The following is a 24,743-nucleotide window of genomic DNA, read 5'->3' on the forward strand; positions in this document are numbered from 1 at the left end:
GAACAGAAATAAATATCTCTCAGAAATAAATATTGGAGACGATAGTACCTTATTACTATATGCCACACAGCCAGACAGACTGGAAAAATATAGATGCTAATATTTATAATATTCTGGATGAAATTCAAGAAGTATGCCTATCCAGCTTAAGCTTCTAATTCCGATTATATTGTACCTTTTTTTGAGTGCTATCCATGTAACTTCATTTTAAAAGAAATACAGAGAAGCTTGACCTTGTCAAAATAATCACGAATTGGCTTTTCATCAATAATATAGTTGGAGGTACTTTTTTCTCATTTTGATATTGTAAAGCAAAACATATGGTGCTAATTGTCGTTCCTCAAGTAAACTTGTGTGAGGAAAAGTCTAGTTGGCAAATTCTCAGTGACTTACCTACAACCTAATAAGTTGCATATAATCCAACAGAACACCACAAAAATTGATCCTGCCCTTGCCATCCAAAGGCATTAGATACATCTTGAGTTCATCAAATAATTTGGTATCAAGAGCAGTTGGCATGGCATAAAGTTGGAAATATGGGAATAAGGGCCTATTCTCCAAAGAAGATAAGGTGCAAGAAACTATATTTCCAATTACTTAGTAGTTACCAACAGGGTAACACAAATTCTCTAAGGATTCCCTTGAAAACATGTTCAGCTAATACAGTTACCTGGGATGCCTTTACGTCTCCAATATGTTCTTATTCCCTAAAAAATTTGATCATCAGAAAAATTAACTGCAAGGTCCCAATAGTGTACCACCCCAGCATCAGCAAAGAATTTACGGGCTGCAGCTTCAGTTCTGCACTGCTGAATCACAAATCTATTAAAACTTGATTTGGCCACACTGCCCTGCCAAACTAGTTGACATTTATTAACAGGACGATCCTCATCTTCTTCTTCATCTTCTTCCTTCACAACAGCTGCAGCCCAGTTGATGCGGCGAAGCATCAGTTTCCCATATCTTTTAATGGACTTGTTACCCCCTTCAACAACTACAACACTCATGCTATCCGAGATAACTGCACAACCAGATAATCTATTCTCTTGAGCATTGACATCCACTTTGAAGCGTGTCTGAGGATGTGACAGGTCAAGAATCTTGAAGACAGAAACAATTGTTTCCAAGGTATTTGGATCATCAAAGAGTTTTCTTTCTTTCTTTTCACAACGCTCGGCTGGAGTGAGCTTGCGAGCAATATTTCTGTCCACATGGGCCTGCTCACGTTCAGCAGCAGCACTACGAATTTCCATTTCAAGTTTTGTTGGATCTTGGGTGGCCTCGGCACCAAGGACCTTCATAAGATTGCTCATCTTTATTTTTGGCTTTGGAGGCTCAATCAGACCCTGTCTTATCATCTCCTGCCTATCCTTTTCTTTCGCAAGTCGCCGCTGTGTACGTAATTTCTTCTGCTCCTTCTTTGTCAGCTTTAAAGGCTGAGGGGGTGGTGGAAGAGGTTCTGCAGGAGGCTCAATTGGTTGAGGATGCTCTACATATATGGTAAGCTTTTCCATCTTCACTTTAAATTCACCTTCAGTGACATCAGTGTACTTGCTAGAAGGTAACAACACCACATCCCTAGATATGCAAGAAAAGACAAATTCAATACCGTTTCAAAGTATGTGGTCCACTGAACACAGAAATAAGAAATACTCACCACCACTCAACATCGGGTATTGGATCCTTTGGTTTTTCTTCTTTTGTGGGAACTCTTTCAGACACTTCAATCAGATTTGGATTGATATCAAGCTCAGCCTTTGCCTTTGCTAGCTGGGCTTGTTTAATCTTCAGCTCCTTAGCTTGAGCTTCTCCAAATTGACTCTATACACAATATCCAGTAAAAAATACAAGTAAATAATGATAATTCTCAAAATCATGTGAATCTTCACAAAAAAATATATATATAAGAAAAAAAATCTCAAAATGAATATCACCTTAAATTTCAATATTTCTGCCTGCTTTGACCATTTGCCTTCCTCAACAAATTGAAATGTCATCCTCTTAGGCCTAACAAGCTTTGTTTTATCAATACCCATTCTTGAATCAAAATGTGGATTTGTAGCAGGAATTTCATCAAGTTCTGGCCTTAGGATTTGAAATGCTTCCTTTTTCTGTTTGTTTATATTAACCTAAAGATTGGAACATTATTGAAACAACATGTTACATAACAGTTAGAATCAGTCAAACATCACAGTAGCATAAAATAAAAGACATTACACCGTTTGTCTTTTCATTGCACACTTTGTAATCCTACCTTTAAGGTGCTTAAGTTTGTTATTTTCGGTTTGTCAACCACATTACCATGCTCATCTATTTCACGACCCTGTGCATCAAGGCGGAGCACAGGAGCCTTTGCAGGTTTTTGCTGGCCAGCAGTACCAAATTCATCAGCCATTTGACCAGGAAACATGTTCAAAAATGGCATTGATTCAGGATCCTGGTGAAACCCCATTCTCGCCGCAAGTTCTTGTGCTCTTTTCACTGCTTCAAAATTTGGCATATTTGCATGACCTGGCATAAGACCTGCCACTCCAGTCATTCCAGGTGCAAAATTAATATTCCCTGCAGATGCCTTAGACTGAACTGTACCCACAGTTGTCATGGCCAAAGGCACAGAACTGGATGCTGTTGCCTTCATAGATGCTGACCCTTCTGTTAGAACAGGTGCTGCAGATGATGGTGCAGTAGAACTTTTACCAGCAGATTTATTCAACTACATTAGACAGATTAACAACAGTAAGTTTACAAAGCAAAAATCTGAAGTTTTAACTAGCAACAAAATAAAATTTTACAGCTTACCATAATTACAAAATCAAACAAAAACTCACCTGAGGCAATTTCTTCAATTTTTCTGAAAGCTCTTTCTGTATTTGCAGTGCCTTCTTTGCCTTGGCTAAAGCATCAAGAGACAAACTTCCACCTTTGCTAGTTGTTGCAGTCCCATCTGTGCTGGTTTTCCCAAAAACCTCATGAGATCTGGCAATATTATCTGCCTTATTTTCAACTACATTGGTGCTAAAAACTGTAGATACCTTTGTGTCTGTAGGAAACTCCAAAATAGCTATGGGCTTTGGCAAATCCCTTGATGATTCCTTTGATGCCAGTACAGTTAGACCTTGTTGAACACCCTATCAAGAAAACAAGTTTTGCCAGAATTCAATTCTTCCAAATTATCTTGTTCAATTTCACCCACTTATGAATTAGTATGACCCTATTCAAGGAAACTGTGTTTATGCCTAGTAAATACATACCAGGGCATCAAAAGTACAATCATTATAGGAGTAATCATGAAAATAAAAAGGGAGAAAAGCAGTTGTAATTATTTCTAAGAGCACAACCACTCAATAGGCAGCTCTGTGTACGTTGAAACTTAATTACAAAGAACCAAATATGAAATTATTCCAATGTTATCAGATACCACAAACTAAGCTTCTCATTTGCTCAAAAACAATCACCTACATTATTCAAATGGACCCTGTGCATTTGACACGTACAAGCAATTTTATAACCACAAACAACAAATGAGAGAAACCCAGTGTGTACCCCATTATCCATTTTTTATGGAAGGGCCCTGCTCTGCCCAATTAAATTACAGTAGTTGCCTCACTTCATAACTACAATAATTGGAACAGGGAGTGCACCACCATCCATCTTCCTTACTGATGGAAGGGCCTAGATAAGAAGTTAAGGCACCCAATATAATTATAGTAGTCGCCAAGATAAGAAGATAGGACATTCAAAGGGACCAGAGTGCACCAAAAGGAAGGTTTCTTTTAAACTAAATAGGAGATGACCTTAAGACAAAAAGACCTAACTATCTAAAGCAGCTTGTTTGGTGAAGCTGGATTGATCTTTGAAACTTTTTATTTTACAGCTTGTATTTATGATCTTGAAGCCATTGATAACATGTTACTTTTGAAAATTGTACTAGTCAGTGAGCTGCTGTATATTGACATTGATAATACTGGTACTGCATTTGACACTTATGTCTTTATGTTAGCACTGTTTATGGTTTAATCTTCATTTAACTATGTATACGGGACTATTTGTAGTATATACAACCACCTGGGCTCAAGGATTCTGTTGCACTTTTCCTAACATACTAGCAAATTGGGAATACCATCCCATTACTTGGACAGGAGGATGTTAATATTGTTGGACCTTCCAAGAATATATCAGTACATGTATCTTGATTTCAATCAGTTAAACCTTGTCTCTTAACTGTTGTAGAGTTAAGGTCCAAGCAAGACTGGAATTGTTGTTAAAATTCTTGGTTGATTTCCAACCAATGTAATCTATAGATGCGTATCCAGCTGTTGTGATTAATTTTCCTCTTCCTAGTCTTGATAGAACACGTTCAATGGGAAAAAGAAAATAGTATAAAGTATCCTGGTAGAACTAGACAGGCATAGAGAAGCAAAAATTAGGAAACTAGGAAAACAGAAGATAGGAGAGCATTACAGAGAAAAGTTGGTTAAGCAATTTGAATTTTGAACTGAAGCTTGTTGAATTTAAAGTTAGACCTCTGACTTCCTTGACTATTTGTTAGATTGTTAGTGGTGATAATAAAAAACCAAGAAATTTCCTACGATGAATACTTGGCTATTCACACTTGCTTTTTTAAGATGAAGAAGAGGACTCTGAGGCTAATGAATCGTTAAGATTATGGAAGATGGCTTTTAAGAATACAAAATTAAGAATTATATCATTAACATGCAATGTAAGGTTGTAATAAAAAAATAAGTTCTACAATTAATCATACACTGCACTTTCAACCTTAAAAAAAACTAATAATAGATGAAATAAAAATGAATTCTCAAATATACAGATTCTTGCTAAAGGAATATGACAAACTTGATACCAAATCAGAAGTACTTTTAGCAATCATCTAGTATTACATTAATAAATTTATTGTTAGAGCATAATGTTTATTCAGAGCACACTTATTTATAATTAGTAACAATAAAATTAAATAAGCATTATTTTAATATAAGGTTTAGCCTCATATACATGGCATATATTGGCATATATGGCCATATAAAATTTGGGATGATTGTTAATTAATAGTTGAATATTAACATTAGTCTATCAATTAAGGGTCATATACTGAAAAAGTATAACTACCCAAATTGTAATGGATAGTTCCCAAGCAAGGGAAATATATCATTGGGGAGGGAAGGGAGCTTCAATTTGACCATATGTTTTCCCTACATAATTCCTGTATATTGTGTAATATTATCTTATTTATTTCTGCACATTTAATCTCTTCAGTATTATTTATATCAATATAATTAACGGTTATCATGGCTAAACCTTGTGATCTTCGATTCCTAACATTTATGTCATCCTTAAATCAATTTCAAATTGTTGAAATTAAATAGCTAGTTCGAATTATTTGATGGCAAATATATATATCATAATAACTTAAGTGATTACAATACTTGTAACTTGTAATAAAAAGGGCAGGCCCTATTTAGGCAAGTGATTTAACTTGTAAATTGTATATGGGTCCTAACCCATATGTAACTTGTAAATTCAAAATTATATCTTGGCACCAAAATATGCAAGGCCAACCAAGGTTTATTGTTGACATGAATTCATATATAAGTAAGATGATTTGAGGATCACAAATCATCAATCACTAGTGAATATATATCTCTCTACCTTATGTGATCTGCTTCCAGATGCAATCATCATCATCAGCAAAAAGGTATTCATCAAGTGTGAGCGAACTTTAGCGAATTGGATTCTTGTTGAAGCGAATCTGATCTAGGAGTGCAAATCTGTCCTAGGGCATCCAAACCTCATATACTCTTGCCAAATTTCTGTTCTTGTGGCTGGGCGAATTAGTATGGAATCTGAGCTGTGAATCTAATTATATCTCGACGAACTATTGATCATTCTGAGCTCCATTCCAGACCCGAATATGATCACCATTGTGGAGCAGACTTGTGCCAATTATGGGCGACTATGCTGGGTGATATTGAGTTGTCTAACTCACTAATTTAGAGCAGCGATCATCCTCTTCAGTGGTGCCGAAAACCTACTTGTGGGATCGCGAATTAGGGCCTGCACATCAGTGATTCAGATTGGGCAAAGCTCTGCCCTAGGTTGATAACTTAATCAAATAAGTGATCTGTTCTTCATTGTACTTGTAATTTGCTCATGATTAAAGGATTTTGATCTGGACTTGATGGTGGGTTTTTCCTCCAAGAGGGAGGTTTTCCCAGGGTATTCTTGGTGTTTGTCTCTTTTGTATGATTGCTTTGTGTTATTTCTAAGTTATTCTAAATCTGATCACTAAAATCAACATGGTATCAGAGCTTGGTTCGTAAATAGTTGTGATCAGATTTATCAATTTTCAGTCTAACCTATTGTTCAAAGTTCCGTTTTCATGGCTTCTTATCTTAAGACTGAAGATAGGTTGGAAGGTTCTGTCAACTACACTTCTTGGAAGGTCAGAATAATGATGGCCTTGAATGACCTTGCTGAATATGTCAATAAGGATGTTGTTGAACCTAGTGGCGAAGAAGAAAAGGAAGCTTGGAAGGAGGAGGACTACCAAGCGCAAAGGATAATAATAGACTCCGTCAAAGCTCATATTGTGACAAGCATCTCCAAAATGAAGACTGCAAAAGAAATGTTTAGCCCTTTGGAAAAGATGTATGAGATCAACAACACCAGTCATATACTATCATTAAGGCAGCAGCTTAATCACATCAAATTAGAGAAGAAAGAACCTGTAGTTGCTTACTTCATGAGGATCTCTGAGCTAAAGGATCGGCTCTCTACTGTTGGGAAGACTATTGAAGATAGTGACCTAACTATGATGGCTCTAAATGGTCTTCCTCCATCATGGGAACCTTTTGTTCGAGGAATCAGTGCCAGAGTTGAGCTTCCTCAATTTGATCGATTGAGGGGAGATTGCATTCAAGAAGAATCAGGCTTGGCTGCTAAAGGAAAAATCAGAAGCCCTCGTGACAATGTTCATCATGTCCTCTCAGCTAAGGAGGAAGGTGGCCATTGGAAGAAGAATAACTTCAAAAGAAACAGAGATTTCAGACCCTCTGCTCCTGATTCAAGGAAGAAGCCAAGGGACTTGTCTCACATCCAATGTTTCCGATGTAACAAGTATGGTCACTTTGCAAAGGATTGTCAATCTCAGCTCGAGCAAGGAGAAGCAAACCTAAATGAAGTCTCAGAACAACAAAATAATGAAGATTTCCTCTTTGTCTCAGCCTTGTCAAGCAATGTTCAGTCAAATAGTAACACATGGCTGATTCACAGTGGTGCATCTAGACACATCACAAGCTATCGGGAACATCTCTTAGATTTGGTGGAGAAGGAGTCCAACCTTCATGTGACTATTGGTGACAATGCTCGTTATGCAGTAAAAGGTTTTGGCTCTACTTCGTTAAAATTAGATTCTGGTATTTCCCTTCATCTCAGTAATGTTTTGTTTGTACCTGGAATAAAAAGGAATCTAATCTCTATATCTGCTCTAGAAGATAAAGGTTATCAGGTTGTATTTTTTGAAGGAAGAGTTCTTGCATGGCCTAAGGAGTCCAACCTCAAATCAGCTCGTGCCATCTGGATTAGATATGAAAGCCTATACAAGCTTTCAACTCTCACTTTCAATAAGGATATAGTTGATAGATTTTTAAACTATGCTATGGGTCCATTTCGTAAGTAAGAGTAAATCAACAAGTTTTATGAATTTATCACTTAGATAGGGATTAAAAGGGAGTTACATATTCCCCATAATCCTTAGTGAATGCATTATATTTAGTAAAGCTTAAACATATTGTTGTTTTCTAACCATTGATGTTGAAATCTGATTTACATCTAGCATTGGATTTGAGAGAGTATGGCTAAACATTTGAACTCAAATCAGTTCTGAATTTATAATTGTTATATGATTATTACAAGGATGTTCTTGATCATAATTCTCTGTTTCAAGATAAAACTAACATGTGTTCCTTGTTTCTTTGGAATATACTTTGGCTAAGAGGGAGTTTTCAGCTCCTATGATACATTGTGTATATCTTCCACCCTCTGCGGAGTGCAAGGTGGGATCACCCTTTGTGGAGTGCAAGGTGGTAGTTTCTTTGAGGTATAATACCTCTCCCACCTTCTGCGAAGTGCAAGGTGGATCCATCCTCTGCGGGTGTGCTTGATGGATACAATGGAAGTAATCCATGACCGTATTCTTTGAATCCATCCTCCGCGGATGTGTATGACGGATATCTATGGTTGTATCTCAGATCCATCCTCTGTGGATGTGCATGATGGATATCATGAAAGAAGCCCATGATATGTTATTATAATATATGGTTACTCGCTATAATCCTCCCTAGCTAAGAGGGAGTGTTGAAATTAAATAGCTAGTTCGAATTATTTGATGGCAAATATATATATTGTAATAACTTAAGTGATTACAATACTTGTAACTTGTAATAAAAAGGGCAGGCCCTATTTGGGCAAGTGATTTAACTTGTAAATTGTATATGGGTCCTGACCCATATGTAACTTGTAAATTCAAAATTATATCTTGGCGCCAGAATATGCAAGGCCGACCAAGGTTTATTGTTGACATGAATTCATATATAAGTAAGATGATTTGAGGATCACAAATCATCAATCACTAGTGAATATATATCTCTCTACCTTATGTGATCTGCTTCCAGCTACAATCATCATCATCAGAAAAAGGATATTCATCAAGTGTGAGCGAACTTCAGTGAATTGGATTCTTGTTGAAGCGAATCTGATCTAGGAGTGCAAATCTGTCCTAGGGCATCTAAACCTCATATACTCTGCCAAATTTCTGTTCTTGTGGCTGGGCGAATTAGTATGGAATCTAAGTTGTGAATCTACCTTATATCTGGGCGAACTATTGATCATTCTGAGCTCCATTCCAGACCCGAATCTGATCACCATTGTGGAGCAGACTTGTGCCAATTATGGGCGACTATGCTGGGCGATATTGAGTTGTCCAACTCACTAATTTAGAGCAGCGATCATCCTCTTCAGTGGTGCCAAAACCCTACTTGTAGGATCAGCGAATTAGGGCCTGCACATCAGTGATTTAGATTGGGCAAAGCTCTGCCCTAGGTTGATGACTTAATCAGATAAGTGATCTGATCTTCATTGTACTTGTAATTTGCTCATGATTAAAGGATTTTGATCTGGACTTGATGCTGGGTTTTTCCTCCAAGAGGGAGGTTTTCCTAGGGTATTCTTGGTGTCAAGTCTCTTTTGTGTGATTGCTTTGTGTTATTTCTAAGTTATTCTAAATCTGATCACTAAAATCAACACAAATAAGTACCATATTGTAACAGAAATTTGAGCATGTTCATTACAAGGCTCAACTGCATATGAATGTTTAGTATACAAAAAGACCATGAAAAATATGTTATGCATATTGTTAACACAAAAGTATCATTGCTAGGAAACACTGTGACAAAGAAAAACTTAATTAGAGTATTTTCTATGAGCTTCTCTGCCAAATGGCCAATTTTTTAAACAAAAAAAACAGAACTCTTATATTAAGCAATTGGAAAAAATTGAAGAACTAGTCTGCAAGCTTTCTTATATAATGTAGACAAAGAGGCTAGATTTGCCAATGCATTCACCTGCAACACATTATTTTGGACTGAACCTAAAAATTGACAAAATCAAAGTATGATTGCCTGGAGACTCTTACCCTAGCCCCTGGTACTCATCTGTTCCATTGGAAACATATCCCTATCTAGAAGGGAAATGTCTGTAGACTTAAGGAGACTTCAGCTAAGTTTCCTTAGCATCTCTATGCATATCTCGGAAACATTCCTTGAGATTAGGGAAACTTCAAAATATAAGTTTCTTACTTATGTCATGTAAATGAGACTGGTTTTTTCATCAATTGCTGATATTTGGTTGACAAGAACTATAACACCTAAATAAATGCACTATTAGACTTGCAATTTTCTCATGTGAAAATTTACAAAAAATTTCATAGCAGAAAATTTTCATTTTATAACCCAAAGAGTTAATATAGTGAGCCACCTCCACCACCTCTGTCAGGGACGCTGCCAGGTCACTTGCTATATGGCACATGCCATTACATACTGATTGCAACTTTTAACTTTGTGAAAATTAGTTGGCCTTTCATGGGGCACTCACAGAGATGTTATATTGCAGATTTTGCCTCGAAGATTTCATTCACCTCTATATTTAATCAGCACCACTCTGCCGCCGTCCCCCCGCCATCCCCACATCATACCCAAATTTAGGCCCTCGATCTTCCCATCCCCTGGTCAGGAAACTCCGTCTATGTGTGCTGAATTTTTATTAACAGGTCTATCTATGTGTAATCCATGACAATAACTTGTGCCACTAAAGAATATGGTATAAGTGTAACACTAACACTAATATATATCATGTTTTTAAAATAACAGCCTTCTCATCAGCTCAAGTAAAAATGGTTTAGACTTTAAATGTTTATTCTATATTGCCAAATCGTCATAACAATTCTAGGTATGAAATGTACCAAAACCAGGTTGGAATCTTTTGCAGATTTGTCCAAGGTTCAACATTTTCTAGGTCAAAGCAAACCCCTGTGATTCCGGCTGTGACATGGCACGTCTGAAGCGATTCCATCACAATTCCAGTCATAGGTGATTTTTTCATTGACTTTTTGAGGATAGAAAACCAAAAATGGTGGCATCTCCTTCATCTCATTCTTTTATACATCGATTTCATATTTTTAAACTTTTGTGAGATGGCATACAAATGCAAACAGGCATGCAAATACAAACCTGAACACCATTCACCTAACTAAACATTGCAAGGTCTGCTAACAGAAGTAATACCCTATGCAAGGTCAAACGAAGGTTTTTGATTTGCAGTTCAAAGTTTCAAACCAACAATATAGGTTTTTAAGTTTTAACCACTTTTTTTTTTATTAAATTTATAATAATAAAATGCTCTTTTTGCCCATTCTCCAACCTATTCTTTAATAGAAACAGTAAAAGCACAAACACACCCAATGATGGACTACACCTGGAAATCCAAATGCTGAAAAGCTCAAGAGATAATATTGAGAACTACATTAGATAGAATATACATTGTTTAAATTTAAATTAGAAAGTGAATCAGTAAATCACTCTAAGGATGCTAAACAGAACCGGCATAAATTAGAATGTATGGTTTATCTGCACGCTCTCTTTGCCCATTTTAACATAAAATGTCTATAATACTTTGCAAGGACTGATCTTTCTTCTCTTCAACTTATTGTAAGTACCTTGAGAGTATCTTTCTACATACAAATGACTCAAACAGTGAACACGGAAAACTGAAAGATTTGGAACAAATTCAAACTGTTGATCAAGGTCAATATTAAATCAAACTATAGGATGAATGAGAATAATGAACCTTGAACTTGAAGTTAAAAGTAACATCTAAGATGCTAACAGTTCAATTTTATAATAATATCCAATGTTTGTCAAACTTCATGTTGTAGGCCCATTGTCACTACACAGAGATTACTAGTACATTGTAAGATGGCAGCTGGTTCTAGCTTCATTGACTAACTCTGCTTCAAACCTGACCTAATTTCACCTTTGTGGAGCCATGTGGAAATGACTTAACAAATCCCAAGTGGCAAGAAAAGTCGTTGGATAAGCAACGAATGTGATCACATATATACAATTTTATACAATCAAGTGAAAGCACATTTATGTGCCATTTTTATATTGGGAATCAAAGCATATCCATGAATGAATGGTGTACTGTGCCACTTCATTAAATAACGAAATATATCAAAGACCAAGAGGATGCAGATGCTAGAGTTGATAATAGAACAGGGCATCCTTTGAAAAGAGGAAGGGGTTCACATAGGCCACTTGCTTCTCCATCTCATTAGGTCATCCTAGATGTTGTAGTAGAGAGCCACAAAGTTTAGGATAGGAACAAAGAAGAGCCTGCTAACACAAATAGAACAAAGGGACCATTAAAGAGGACATTTAAAACTGACACTTCAGAGATAGCTGATCAAATTGTTGCAAGATGCCTCTATGCAAATGATTTGTCCTTCAATGTTGTTTGATCACCATATTGGCAAGATATGATGAAAAAAGTAAATGAAGAAACAAAAGGGTACATAGGCCCAAGCTATGAGAAAGTGTGCAACACTTTATTATCAAAGGAGGTCAAACATATAAAAACTTCATTAGCTCACATTAGAGCCTAATGGAAAACAAACAGGGGTGTCCATCATTTTGAATGGATGGAAAGATGAAGAAAAAGGTTGTTAATCATTGTGATAACATTGTGCCTTAAAGGGGCAATGTTTTTGAAAGCCATGGATTGTGAGAAATAGGTGAATAATGAACAATCTATTGCTAACATCCTTATGATGCAATTAGGAAGTGGGTCTTCAAATTTCCTACTCATAATTGACAACACAAAAAATAGAAAAGTGCCTAGTATGTGGTTGAGAAACACTTCTCATATATATTTTGGACACTTTGAGCTGTCCACTCACTCAACCTCATGCTAAAAAAGTTGGGTAGGAAAATATATCCAATCAGACAATGTAATGTCCCTTAGGGAAAATAACTGGAAATGCCCTAGTTATGGGTCCTAGTAGGGTTGAAAGTACGTACCTTACTTTCTGCTTGTCCAAACTTGCAAAACCAGGTTAGAAGATGCTATGAATTATTTAAGTAATTAACATATAAGTAAGTATATTCAGAATTAATTATAAACTAAAATTAAGGTAGCAGTGTCAAAGACTAAATCATAGATTAGGAATAATGGGAAAATATACTAATGTAGGGTGTCTTATCAACAGTTTCCCATACTCAGTACTACCATGTAGGGTGCCCCATAGCAGTTCTCCCTTCCCAGTGATCTTGTAGGGTGCCCTATAGCAGTTCTCCCTACCCATTTATCAGGTAGGGTGCCCTCCAACAGTTCTCCCCACTTAATGATCTCGTAGGGTGCCCTATAGCAGTTCTCCCTACCCATTTATCAGGCAGGGTGCCCTATAGCAGTTCTCCCCACTTAATGATCTTGTAGGGTGCCCTATAGCAGTTCTCCCTACCCATTTATCAGGTAGGGTGCCCTCCAGCAGTTCTCCCCAGTTAATGATCTTGTAGGGTGCCCTATAGCAGTTCTCCCTACCCATTTATCAGGTAGGGTGCCCTCCAGCAGTTCTCCCTACTTCACAGGGATGGATTTGGTTCAGACTGTCATTAGTAAATATATTATTATCAATGTTTGTGTCTTATTATCAATCTGGTTATTTATCAGTTAATTTCCAGAATATTTACTCATATCAATTTCCGCCAAATACCAATTGTTCAAATATCTGTCATGACTTAATTCACTGTAGATTTTACTCTATTACCCTTATTTTCCAGTCATGTACCGCATTCCCAGAATGATTCAATACGTATTTAATTTATTACTGTTATTTATGAATATTCAGTGACTAATATTGATATTGCAGAATGATTCGATATAAATTCATACTTCTATTTCTAAATATGTCAACAGTATGTTAATATCCAAAAGTGTTATAGTGTTTGCAGCATATGAATTCTCAGAGTATTATATAGTATATTATTTCAGACTAAAAAAATGATTTAGAATACTATAGTGTTTGCACAGAATATCATTTCAGATTAAGAAGTGACATGTATATATCGAAAGGAGGACATGCTCTTATATAAACATTATTAAACCTTCATTATTCGGTCATACGTATGCATACCTGTACAGACTGTGGGCCAGTGTGTGGATATGGGTGTAGTTTTTGTCTTTTTTTTCCTTTCTATATCTCTCAATTTGAGGGAGAGGTCACGCCTCTTCATCATGTATGCCCTTTGGCAAGAGACACACCCTTTCACCATTAGCACTCTTTGAAAGAGTGCAACTCTTCATTATTTCTACCCTTTGAAAGGGGGACAGCCTTTCATAATCAGATCTGCACTTATTATTTAAATCAGATCTGCACTTCTCATTTCCAAATTATCCCCCCCTCAAATGAGGTTCTCTTCTCCCTTTTATATCTCATTGTTGAGGAAGTCACAACTTTTCCTTTCATGTCTTTTGACTTTTCATTAACTTAATTAATTTTTAATTAATCATATTTAATTATATTATTTTATATTTTAATTTAATTTTTAAGGTTTAAATTTTATTATTATCATTTATTATTAAATTCTATTTCAAGGTGGGGAAATTACAGACAAGTCTATGCTAAGGCTGAAGAGATCCAAATGTTCATTACAACCCACCACATGTCGTGGGCCATTTCTAAATCATCCTCACGATTAGAATTACTGAAGGTAATTGAAATTTGAAACAATGTAATTTTAAATTTTGAGTTTCACTTTGGTAATTTATTTTTAAAAATTTAAGTATGCATTCTTCTTTGTTTTTATTTTTTTATTTTTTCTTTTCAAATAGGTTGTTGAAACCAAATTTGCATCCAACGCAATTATTTTGAATTGATTTGTGAATGTGCAAGAGGCACTCACACTCTAGCATAGTCTAATATCAACCAATCTTGATCCATATGGAGGCAATCCAACAATGAGAAAGTTAACAAATATAAAGCAAATGATCCTAGATGACACTTTGTCTGATCATGTTAAAAATATCTTCATAATTTCAGTAAACCCATCATGAGTATGATCCACTTTACTAACATGGATAAGCCATGTTTGGTAGAGATTTATGATGACATCAACTCAATGGTTGAAAAGATGAAGTCTATCATAAATGAAAAGGAGTGAAATCCTCAAAGAGATACAAAAAAAAAATGACCACCCCACTCCATCTTCTTACTTTTGCATTGCTCCCAAATATTATAGCAAGGAGATCCTTGTCATGCATTTTAAAAAGTACTATTTTCAAATTTGAAGTTTGATTTACAATTTATTGATTTAACAACTCTGGCAAAAGCTCACCTTGCTTCAATAGGTTGATAGTTTTTCTTCATCTAAACACAATCAAAGTGCATACTCCTTCATCCACCCTTCTTGGTCACAAAGATAATGAGTACAAGGAAAGGGCAATGAAGTTGTGAGATATAGACAAAAGCAAACTGACTTGGATATTTCTTTTGTTGCACAATCTTCAGTTTTTGAGGAGTCAAGTAGATAACACACTTTTAGTCCAAGTGGTAGTGGGGTTCCATGTAGTTGTCTTAATCTAATTACATCATCTAATGTTAACAATGGTCTATCTATGTGACAAGTATTGGAAGGATGCTCACTCTTGGTGCCAAGAGGTACCTCAATGGCCACAAATTGCCATACCTTCGTATTCTTGCAATCAAAATTTTATCACGAGTTTATTAATTTTTACCACTCTAAAATTGATTTTTTCATTTTAAAAACTAACATTTTCAAATTTGAAGTTTAATTTACAATATATTGATTAAACAACTCTATCAATAACTCACTTTGCTTCTAGAGGTTGTTGGGTCTTCTTCATCTAAACTAAATTGGGGTACATTCTCCTTCATCTACTCAATGAAGTGCAGCCGATTAGCATCAAGTAAAACAAAGGAGCTAATTTACATACATTCCAACTTACATTTTACTCACAAAGATAATGAGTACAAGCAAAGAGTAATGAATTTGTGGGATATAGACCAAAGCAAGCTAGCTTGGATATTCTTCTATTGCACAATTTTCACTATTTGAGGTGTCAAGTACATAGAAACGGGATTCAGACTCGGCTCGGACTCGGGACTCGGAGTCAGACTCGGCTTCAAACTCGGCTAGACTCGAGAAAGTGAAAAACTCAAGAAATTTAGAGATTTTTAAAGATTTAAAACTTGTTTCATGCACCCTTTATTGAATACACCTTAAAGACACAATAACATCATCAAACTCGGCTCATTTGATTACATACACAAGTATACATCAATCACATAAGCATAAACGCAAATTGTAGCTGAAGGAAATAACAAACATAGATATATAAATATTGTCAAATGTATACGATATTGCAAAACTCATGGAATAAAAAATCCATGTCATCATATGATCATCATCAAATGTTTCATACAAATACCAAAGGTAAAAACAACTACAAGCCTATGGCTCAAAGGAACCTGCACCCTCCGGCCCTGACCCCCTACGAAGGCGTCTAAGGTAGGTCTTGGATGATTCGACAACCATAGCCGCTCCCCGTGACACCATGCCATGCTCACCAACATCAAGAACATCTGTGTCACTATCTGCCTCTGAATCTCCTGTCTCTGCTCGTGCTCTCCGCTCCTCCTCTGCCATGGCTACAGTCTCAGCCTCTATATCTACCTGGTCGATCCAATCAGTGTCAGACTCAGAGGTTAAATTTTCCCTACTTCTATTGACTGGGGTTTGGGGGCAGCGAGACTTTTATTATTTAATAAAGGCGTCGGGTGTTGTTTTTCTATTGGTTGACATGTTGCAACCCTAATTTTTCTCATTCTCAAGCAGAGGTTGTAGTGAACAAAGACGAGATCATTCATTTTAAAAAAACTTTTTAAAATATTTTTTTTTGTCATTTTATTTAACCCAGCCGACAGCCGAGTTTCAAGCACTAGACTCGACGAGTTTGGTGATTTTAGGCCAAACTCGCCAACTCGGTGAGTCTGGCGATTTTGCCTCCTGGACTCGGCCGAGTCCGAGTCCGAGCTCTACAGACTCGGGAGGCATGACTCTGACCCGGACTCGCCGAGTTTGGGCGAGTTCGGGCAATTCTCATTTCTCTAGTCAAGTATGTTAAAATTTGATCAGATTGTATAAGTAGGTAGTTTTAATTTAATTTAAACTTGATTTCAGTTTGATATCAATTCAACTATGTAAGGTACGAATCCAATTAGCAGAATGTCTGTTGAATTTGCTGTGTGTGAAGATCACGAATTAATGTGTGTATATATCACAATTTAGATGAGATCCAATCTGTCACAATATATACGATATGCAGGGTTTATATGTATAGCCACGATCTCTAATGATAATAGATTGCTGTATAATATTGACCTCCTTTAGGTTGATGGTAATTACGAACTGCAGTGTTCACGTATTGCTGTATGTAATTCATTGTATGTATATTATCGATCTGCTAATATTGATTTCCCACAAACTGCTTGCTTATTATATCGTTCACCTTATTGCCATTCAAAAGAAATGTATCATATTCATATATGATACCCGAAGACAACTTAATAAGTCGTGACTCTATATGAAGAGTCACGATGGCAATTGGATGCAGAACCGATTCATAATTGTAATCGGGTTTACATTCAACCGATTCAATTATGATCGGTTATGCATAATAAACTTAACCAATACGTAACAAGTCCGATATGATAAATTGATTACAAGTCAATGCAATAACAAATATGATTAAACCAATCATAGTCAACCCTCGATTATATAATGTAAGTAGATAATCGGATATATACGACTATAGTAAATATGACATGGCAAACGGTAATCACAATTGATCTGAAATTAAAATACGAATCATGTTTAACTGAACAAGTAAATTGAATGACCAAATGTCTAATTGGCCTATAATGTCTAAGGCCGATAGGCCAATTAGACATTTGGATAGCTAGGTTGGTCAACGAAGTCCTACCATAGCTATAATATCTTCAACAAAGTAGCTAGCACACTTTTAGTCCAAGTAGTAGGGGGGTTCCATGTGTTTCTCCTAATCTAGTTGCATCATTTAATATTAATGAAAATGATGATGATGATGGTCTTAAATTCTTAATGATGACCCATATGATACTAAATCTGATTGGTAATTGTTTTATTTTAATATTGAAACCTAAGTCACAAGGTTAGCCGAATTTCGGCCATGAAATTATAAATTTGATGGACTTTTATTTTTTTATAAAAATCGTAAAAAATTGTCAATAAATTCATGCAAATTAAGAATATTTTTTAAAAATGTGTTTTAAGGGTTTTTTATACATTTTGCAAGAAAACAATGCTCATCATCAATCAAAAGGCAATGAATCTACAATTCAATAGACTGCGATTTCAAATTTTAGCCAGCTATTTAAACGAATTAATTTTCGTCGAATTGTGATGACTTCAAGTTCAGATTTATCCCTCCAAGTGTGAAGCTCCCACCAAGCGTTTGCAAACTTGCGCGACTCGGCAAATAGGTAGGCTTGTTTTTAAGGTTCTTTTATATTTTTTATTTATTCTATTTATTTGTTTATTAATCTTCTATAAAATTTTATATATGCATTTTTTAAGTTTTTAACAAGCGTTTATATTTACACCAAATTTTTATTAAAAAAATTTCTATTTAATATACTTCTCTTTTCAGACTGCAAGAATCAAGCAGGCCCCCTATAAACTGCAACAAGTCTAGTAAAAATTTTAACATGACCGGCAACGCTGGCGCAACACGTCCTCTAGTACCATGTGGGCTGGGGGGAGACTACACCTCATGACCTCGTGCTTTACACAGGAAGCTCTCGCCAATCAGGCTAGGCCTCCAGCGCATTTAATATAAATAAATTAAAAATGTTACTTTATATTATTGTTTTATTTTTTAACATTACTTTAATTTATTGTTTTATTTTTTATAATTTTATTATAAAAAAAATTAAAATTTGATACTTATAATATTTCATTAGTAATATATAATATTTAACAAATTCAAATATTTAGATTAAATTTCAGAAATACAATATTGTTTTATTTTAATATTTAAATATTAAAATTAGAATTGTAAACTTATTAATATTTTATTAAATTTATAATTCATTTACATTTAACATATTGTTAGAGTAAAAGGTGTTAGTTTACTTAATTAATTAGATCATATTGATTTAATAATTAAGTCACCTTTTCTCTATTTCACTTAAGCTAAATTTAGGAAGCTAAACTTAGGAATATTAATAATTAATTCATTATTAATTATTAATTGCTTTTAGGATTTATGTTTTTAGGTTTTGATCTCCTTTTATAAGGATTGATCCCTTTGTAATCCTAACCAATCTGATTATTATTACTGCATTTTTTTTCTCTAGGTTTTCAAAGCAATCTTTATGTTTTGTGTGAATCTTTCATTGTTGTGACAGGTTATTTGCATATAGGTGTTCACTGGGTTCTGTGAGGTTGTATTTCTCAACTTTAACATGGTATTAGAGCTTCAGACCTAAAGCTTTCCTGTTCTTCAAATTGGGAGATTCTACCTATATAAGGTCTTATGTGCAATTTGGGTTGATTTGGACCTCACCATTGAATCCGGCATGTGTCAAATAGTCAAGATTGACCTTTTGTTTGTCAATTTTTGATTCACAAGGCCAAATCTATGAGGGTTTGAAAATTCAGTTTTTTTTTGTGATCCAAGGGGGCACCTGTTTTTGGAGCAATTTGGGCCCAAAAGGACCTCACGGTTGGATTCAAAAGGCTGCTTCCATGAATTTTAATATATAATTTGCCTATTTTTGGTGACAGGGGAATCTGGGACATTTTTATTGGCACGTTTTTCGAGGCACGAAAATCCGTACTGTTGTACATGCACGTGCGTCAGAAATATTTTCAAAAAAAACAAATCAACTGGCTGGTTAAAAAAAAAATTGATTGTTGAGTTTTTTATTTTTTTTTTCAAAAAAAAAAAAATATCAAGTTGGTGCATGTTAAAAGATTATTTTTTTTAATTAAAAAAAAAAGGTCAACACTTTGCAGCAAAAGAACAATGCATCAGTGTTGACATCAACAGAACATCATGCTGACATCAACGGTACAATAAGCTCTTCAATGGCCCTTTTAGACCCTCTTTGTGCCCTAAAAGAGGGGTTTTTTTTTCTTTTGGCCATAACTTGGGCATACGATATTGTTTTTTGGCAAACGAGATATCGTCGGAAAGCTGATTTCATCTACTTTCCATATATGTGGGTTTCATCACCTAGTTTTGCTGCTGGTACATTCTACGGCCATCTGAAGTTAGAGGTGTTGTTTTTAGTCCCGAGCTCGTAACTTTTCACTAGTTTCTTCGTTTTTCACGATTCCAACAGCGTTGGAACGGTGTTTCAGAGCTCTTCACATCCATCCATGCACTTTTTCCAAATTTTATTCCAAGTACATTTTATTCTATTTTTTGTGTTTTTACACTCTGGTGAATTACTTGGACATATGACATCGTGGAAACTTCTCGTTTGCGTGGGATGACTTATTTTTGGTTGTTCTTCATGTATTTCCAGTCTTATGTCTTTTTTTGACATTCTAAGCTTTCATTATAAGCACTTATGATTTTGTAAACGCACTGAGATAAAGTGTCTTTGTATTGCACATGTATTATGGGATCTTGCACATTAGTTTTGTGCCTTATTGTACTCGCACTATGATATAAAATGCCATGGGGGTTTGATGTTTGCCTTTGTTTGCCTTCATACCTTTCTCAAGCGTGTGTGCCTCAAGGTTTGCACACCCTTTGTATTTGCTTGTACTTTCATGTCTACACGGTCAGATGTTCTTGGTTCTTCTTCATGCACTACATTATGGCTTTCAGATTCAGCGTACCTGTCATACCTCTCCCTTGTCAAGATTATGGGGGGTTTTCTACTATTGGTGCTAATGCTTCCTTGGTTTCGCGTTGGAGAGAGTTATGTATTCAATATTTGTTCCCATGTACTAGGTAGATGCAGCAACTGGTTACCCATGCATTTCGGTGAGATGGAACACTTACCATATGGACACTCTTGCATTCCTTTTTTGGAGGCGACCTTCCATTTTTCACTTGATCAGTTTTTCAGAGTACTTGTGCCATCTGTATCTTCGAGTTCCAGATGTTTTTCTTGTGTGTGCCATCTGATTCGGATTCGAGTAGTGTCATTGAGGGCACTCATGCAGATTCATGTCTTCTTGATCCTGATCATCTTTTGTTTTAGAGGAGGTTCTTATTTCAGCATCATAGAAGTCATTCTACGACAGAGTTTGCAGCTTCTTCATGCTTCAGTGATTCTTCATGCTCGTCTTTTGTTCATCTTTTGGAACATTCTTGTTTGGAGGCTTCTAAGTCCTTCACTTGAGCTTTCATCTCTTCTTGCAAAGGAGTTTTGTTCCCACATGATTTTCTATTTTTCTCCACTTTACAAAGATTTCATTGTACTTGGGTACCTCATCAGGCCTTGTTGTCAGGATCCATTTTAGCTTTCTAGCATCTAGTCCTTAGTTTTTTTAGTTTCTCCCTAACTTCATCTTAAGGGGGGGTGTTAGAGTAAAAGGCGTTAGTTTACTTAATTAATTAAATCATATTGATTTAAAAATTAAGTCACCTTTTCTCTATTTCACTTAAGCTAAATTTAAGAAGCTAAACTTAGGAATGTTAATAATTAATTCATTATTAATTATTAATTGCTTTTAGGGTTTATATTTTTAGGTTTTGATCTCCTTTTATAAGGATTGATCCCTTTGTAATCCTAACCAATCTGATTATTATTAGTGCATTCTTTTGCTCTAGGTTTTCAAAGCAATCTTTGTATTTTGTGTGAATCTTCCATTGTTGTGACAGGTTATTTGCATATAGGTGTTCACTGGGTTCTGTGAGGTTGTATTTCTCAACTTTAACACATATTATTATATTATTTTTAATAATTTACTATTATAAAAATTAATAAATTTAAATTTTAAATTTATTACTATATTTGTTTGGTAGATTAATGGTTGTGTAAGGGGCAACTCCCCTTGCATTAAATCAAAACAAAAAATTACAGTGTCTTCATTGATTGTCCCAACAGAACCAGCTAAACATCCTAACCAGACAAAAACATAAACATAAACTATTTAAGAAGCCCTGAGCAACAAAAATGGTGCTTCTGTGTAGATTGATTATCATCTATACTATGCTATAAGTATAGACATAGTGAGCAAGCTAAAGACAAAAAAAGAAACAAAGCAGAATGAGAAGCTACTCTGATGTCAACATCTTTCCTTTGCCCCCCTACCAAAGGCTTGTCCATGAGCCCTACTCCACCCTACTAGCCCCATGGCTTGGGCCAGGCGACTCGGTCGAGACCATAGCTAGGTCTCTTCTTTGATGACCGTTCCGAAATCATCGTCCTCATCCTCAATGTCGCTTTCCAAGCCTTTGTTGCGTTTGTAGTCTTTCATCAAGTTGCCACCCTCATTTAGCATCAAACCAAGCAGCTTCTTCAGAAAGATGATGTTCCTAGTGATGATAGGCACTTTCAAACACCTCTGCCACTTCTTGGTCAAGAAATTGGATCACTGGCAATTTGGGCACTTCTCTGCCATGGCACCGAACAACAAAGTAATCCCGTGAGTTTGGGATTCGCATATTCTCATTCACATTGGCCACCACCAAGTCCAATTTCACGAGGAAGGATTCCTTGAATACCTTTCAACATAGCTGCTTTGCTCCAACTTTGGACTCCCCCACCATCAGATCGACCACTAAGAACATAGCAGTTATGTCCATGTTCACTCGATAACAATGACAGGTGATGAGAAATTCCCCCCCAAGACTTTCCACACTGCATGAATTATCAGTCCATGGGAATAGTTGGATACTGCTTTGAGCCTTTTCTCCTTCACATCTCCAAGGAAGGACATTTGCCTCTTGTTCGATATAAGCATGATAGGGGCATCCATGGGTGCTACCAAACTCACTTTGAAAGCCGTTTTCTAGAGAGGAACTGCAGAGAGATAGTCGGGTATAAGATAGCTACCAGTAGTATCACCACGATATAACAATATTGATGTCATGATTAACTTTCCCTCCGCAAGTTTTGTAGATCCTCGAAAATCTTGGCCCTGCCAAGAAATAAATGCCTTCAATGCTCGAGCTTGCTGATGGCAAAGGCAAGTGTCCTTTGCTAGCAAATACTTCCATCGTGAGCCTTGCTAAGGACGCCCAGATTTGTCCCAACTACCTAAAAATCTCATTAGCATAAGAGATCATCATTGCCTAATCATAAATGAAGTATAATGCTTGCCATCGTGTTGTGACCTTTTCACACATCGCCCCAATGCTAACGGGGACCCCCTCTTTGTCGGCTTTCTGCGTTGTTAGGTTAGGGTTTTGGCTGCTTAGTGGGCAATTTTGCGTTTCCCGTGCCCGAGTCTCGGAGTTTTGATCATGCCTAGTGTCATCTAGGGTTTTTGAAGTTATAGGATCAAGTTGCAAAAAGTTGATATTTTAAATGATCCTAAGTTTTGTCTAAGTGTAGACCTATTTGAGCGTTAACGTGTTTTTAAACACGCGCTTCAGTGATTTTAAAGTGCCAAGGTATTCACAGACCCTTTGGAGTTGTTTTCTCGCTCCTAAGGTATTATTTAAGTCGATTTCGCACTTTATTCCAATATTTTCCTAGCATTTCGCTCATATTTTTGGAAAATTAGCCTAAGTCCAATTTAAATTTAATGTTTCTAAGTGATTTTGAGTGGTTAAAATGATAAAATCCTAAGGGAAATCCTTATTCCAAGGGTTAAAGGGTTAAATTTCATGCTAGAGGTGCTTTTCCCCTCACATTCCAGACTACCCAACCCATTCCCCCACTCAAAATCCATACTACACATGGGTTTCCCCTAAAATCCATACTGGCTACTACTCTCCCCCATTGTTTATCCATACCCAAGTCGAAATTCCCCTGGAAGTGCTAAAATTTGGCTAAGTGTCAGGATTCATCTAGACTGCCATCGATTTTCCACCGAGAGTGCAGACTGGAGTGCAAGGATAATTCCATGCCTGGGTCGATTTTCCACCAGGATTTTTGTGACAACTAAGTGAGGATTTTTGTCCGGATTTTCATCCAGACAGGGATCGAATTTCCCCTAAGAACATTTGTAAGGATTTTTGTCAGGATTTTCATCCAGACAAGGATCGATTTTCCACTGGGAATATTTTGAAGAGTTTTGAGTCCGGATTTTCATCCAGACTGAGGTCGAAATTCCACTAGGGAGGTTTTTTTCCGAGTTAAGTGAATTTTGAGTGTGGATTTTTATCCAAACTAATATTGAATTTCCCCTGGGGGGTGATTTTTTGCAAATAGAGTGCATTTTTGTCTGGATTTTTGTCCAAACTCACATCGAATTTTCCTTGGCAGGTTTTTTGTGTGCATTTTGATGAAGTTATGCATGGATTTTTGTCCAAGCATGGGTTGAATTTCCCTTATGGGGTAAATTTTGACATTTCAATGATTTTTGAAGGGATTTTTCAATCCCAACCTATATCGATTTTCCTCTAGAGGCTTATTTTGGATTTAATTTGTAATATTTTAATAAGTAAGCCCCATTTTTAATTGTTTTTAAATAATTATTAATGATTATTTAAAATTTAAAAGCAAATTTAATAACTTGCAATAATTAATTAATATTTGAACCTTCTAAAAGCGAGTTAGGTTTTCACCAAGCAAGTATTTATACAAGTGTTTTATCCCACATTGCTTGTGTGGTGAAAGAGAGTTGTGAAAGCAAGTATATGAGAAGAGACTTAGCATTATTTTATTATTAAATCTGTCAAGTGTCTCCATGAAAGCGATTTTTCTCCAAGTTGGGCGAATTTTTTTTAGCAAAGCGTTTTTGAGAAGTGTGGGATTGAGGATTTATTTTCCTCCATTTTTCCAGCTTGCTGATCTATTCTTCTTGGCTGCCATTAAAGACCAGTTTCAGAATTTAGATTTTGCTAAGTTTGGCGATTTTTTCAAACTTTAGCATTTTTTGGTGAAAATTGGCAATTTCATGATTGGAGACTTGGGCGCTTTTTCC

The 24,743-nt window shown here is 35.9% G+C and overlaps 1 protein-coding gene across 4 annotated transcripts in view; it reads right to left on the reverse strand.

Moving 5' to 3' along the window:
• Window positions 1–77: 77 nt before the first annotated feature.
• The window catches only part of LOC131027725 (protein RDM16), a 33,711-nt gene continuing 9,045 nt past the window's right edge, over window positions 78–24,743 (reverse strand). Inside the window, exons 2-7 of one of the 4 annotated variants that reach the window (XM_057957811.2) lie at window positions 3,033–3,128; window positions 2,829–2,944; window positions 2,255–2,713; window positions 1,935–2,129; window positions 1,658–1,821; window positions 78–1,578 (exon numbers count right to left, since the gene is read on the reverse strand). In XM_057957811.2, coding sequence (XP_057813794.2) covers window positions 708–1,578; window positions 1,658–1,821; window positions 1,935–2,129; window positions 2,255–2,638 — 1,614 coding nt within the window. In that variant the 5' untranslated portion in view covers window positions 2,639–2,713; window positions 2,829–2,944; window positions 3,033–3,128 and the 3' untranslated portion in view covers window positions 78–707. Of the gene's footprint in view, window positions 1,579–1,657; window positions 1,822–1,934; window positions 2,130–2,254; window positions 2,714–2,828; window positions 3,129–24,743 lie in introns of those variants that run through there. The other 3 variants (XM_057957812.2, XM_057957810.2, XM_057957814.2) reach the window with 3 other exon arrangements.

This window comes from Cryptomeria japonica, chromosome 10 (assembly GCF_030272615.1).
Source record: "Cryptomeria japonica chromosome 10, Sugi_1.0, whole genome shotgun sequence".
NCBI lineage: Eukaryota > Viridiplantae > Streptophyta > Pinopsida > Cupressales > Cupressaceae > Cryptomeria > Cryptomeria japonica.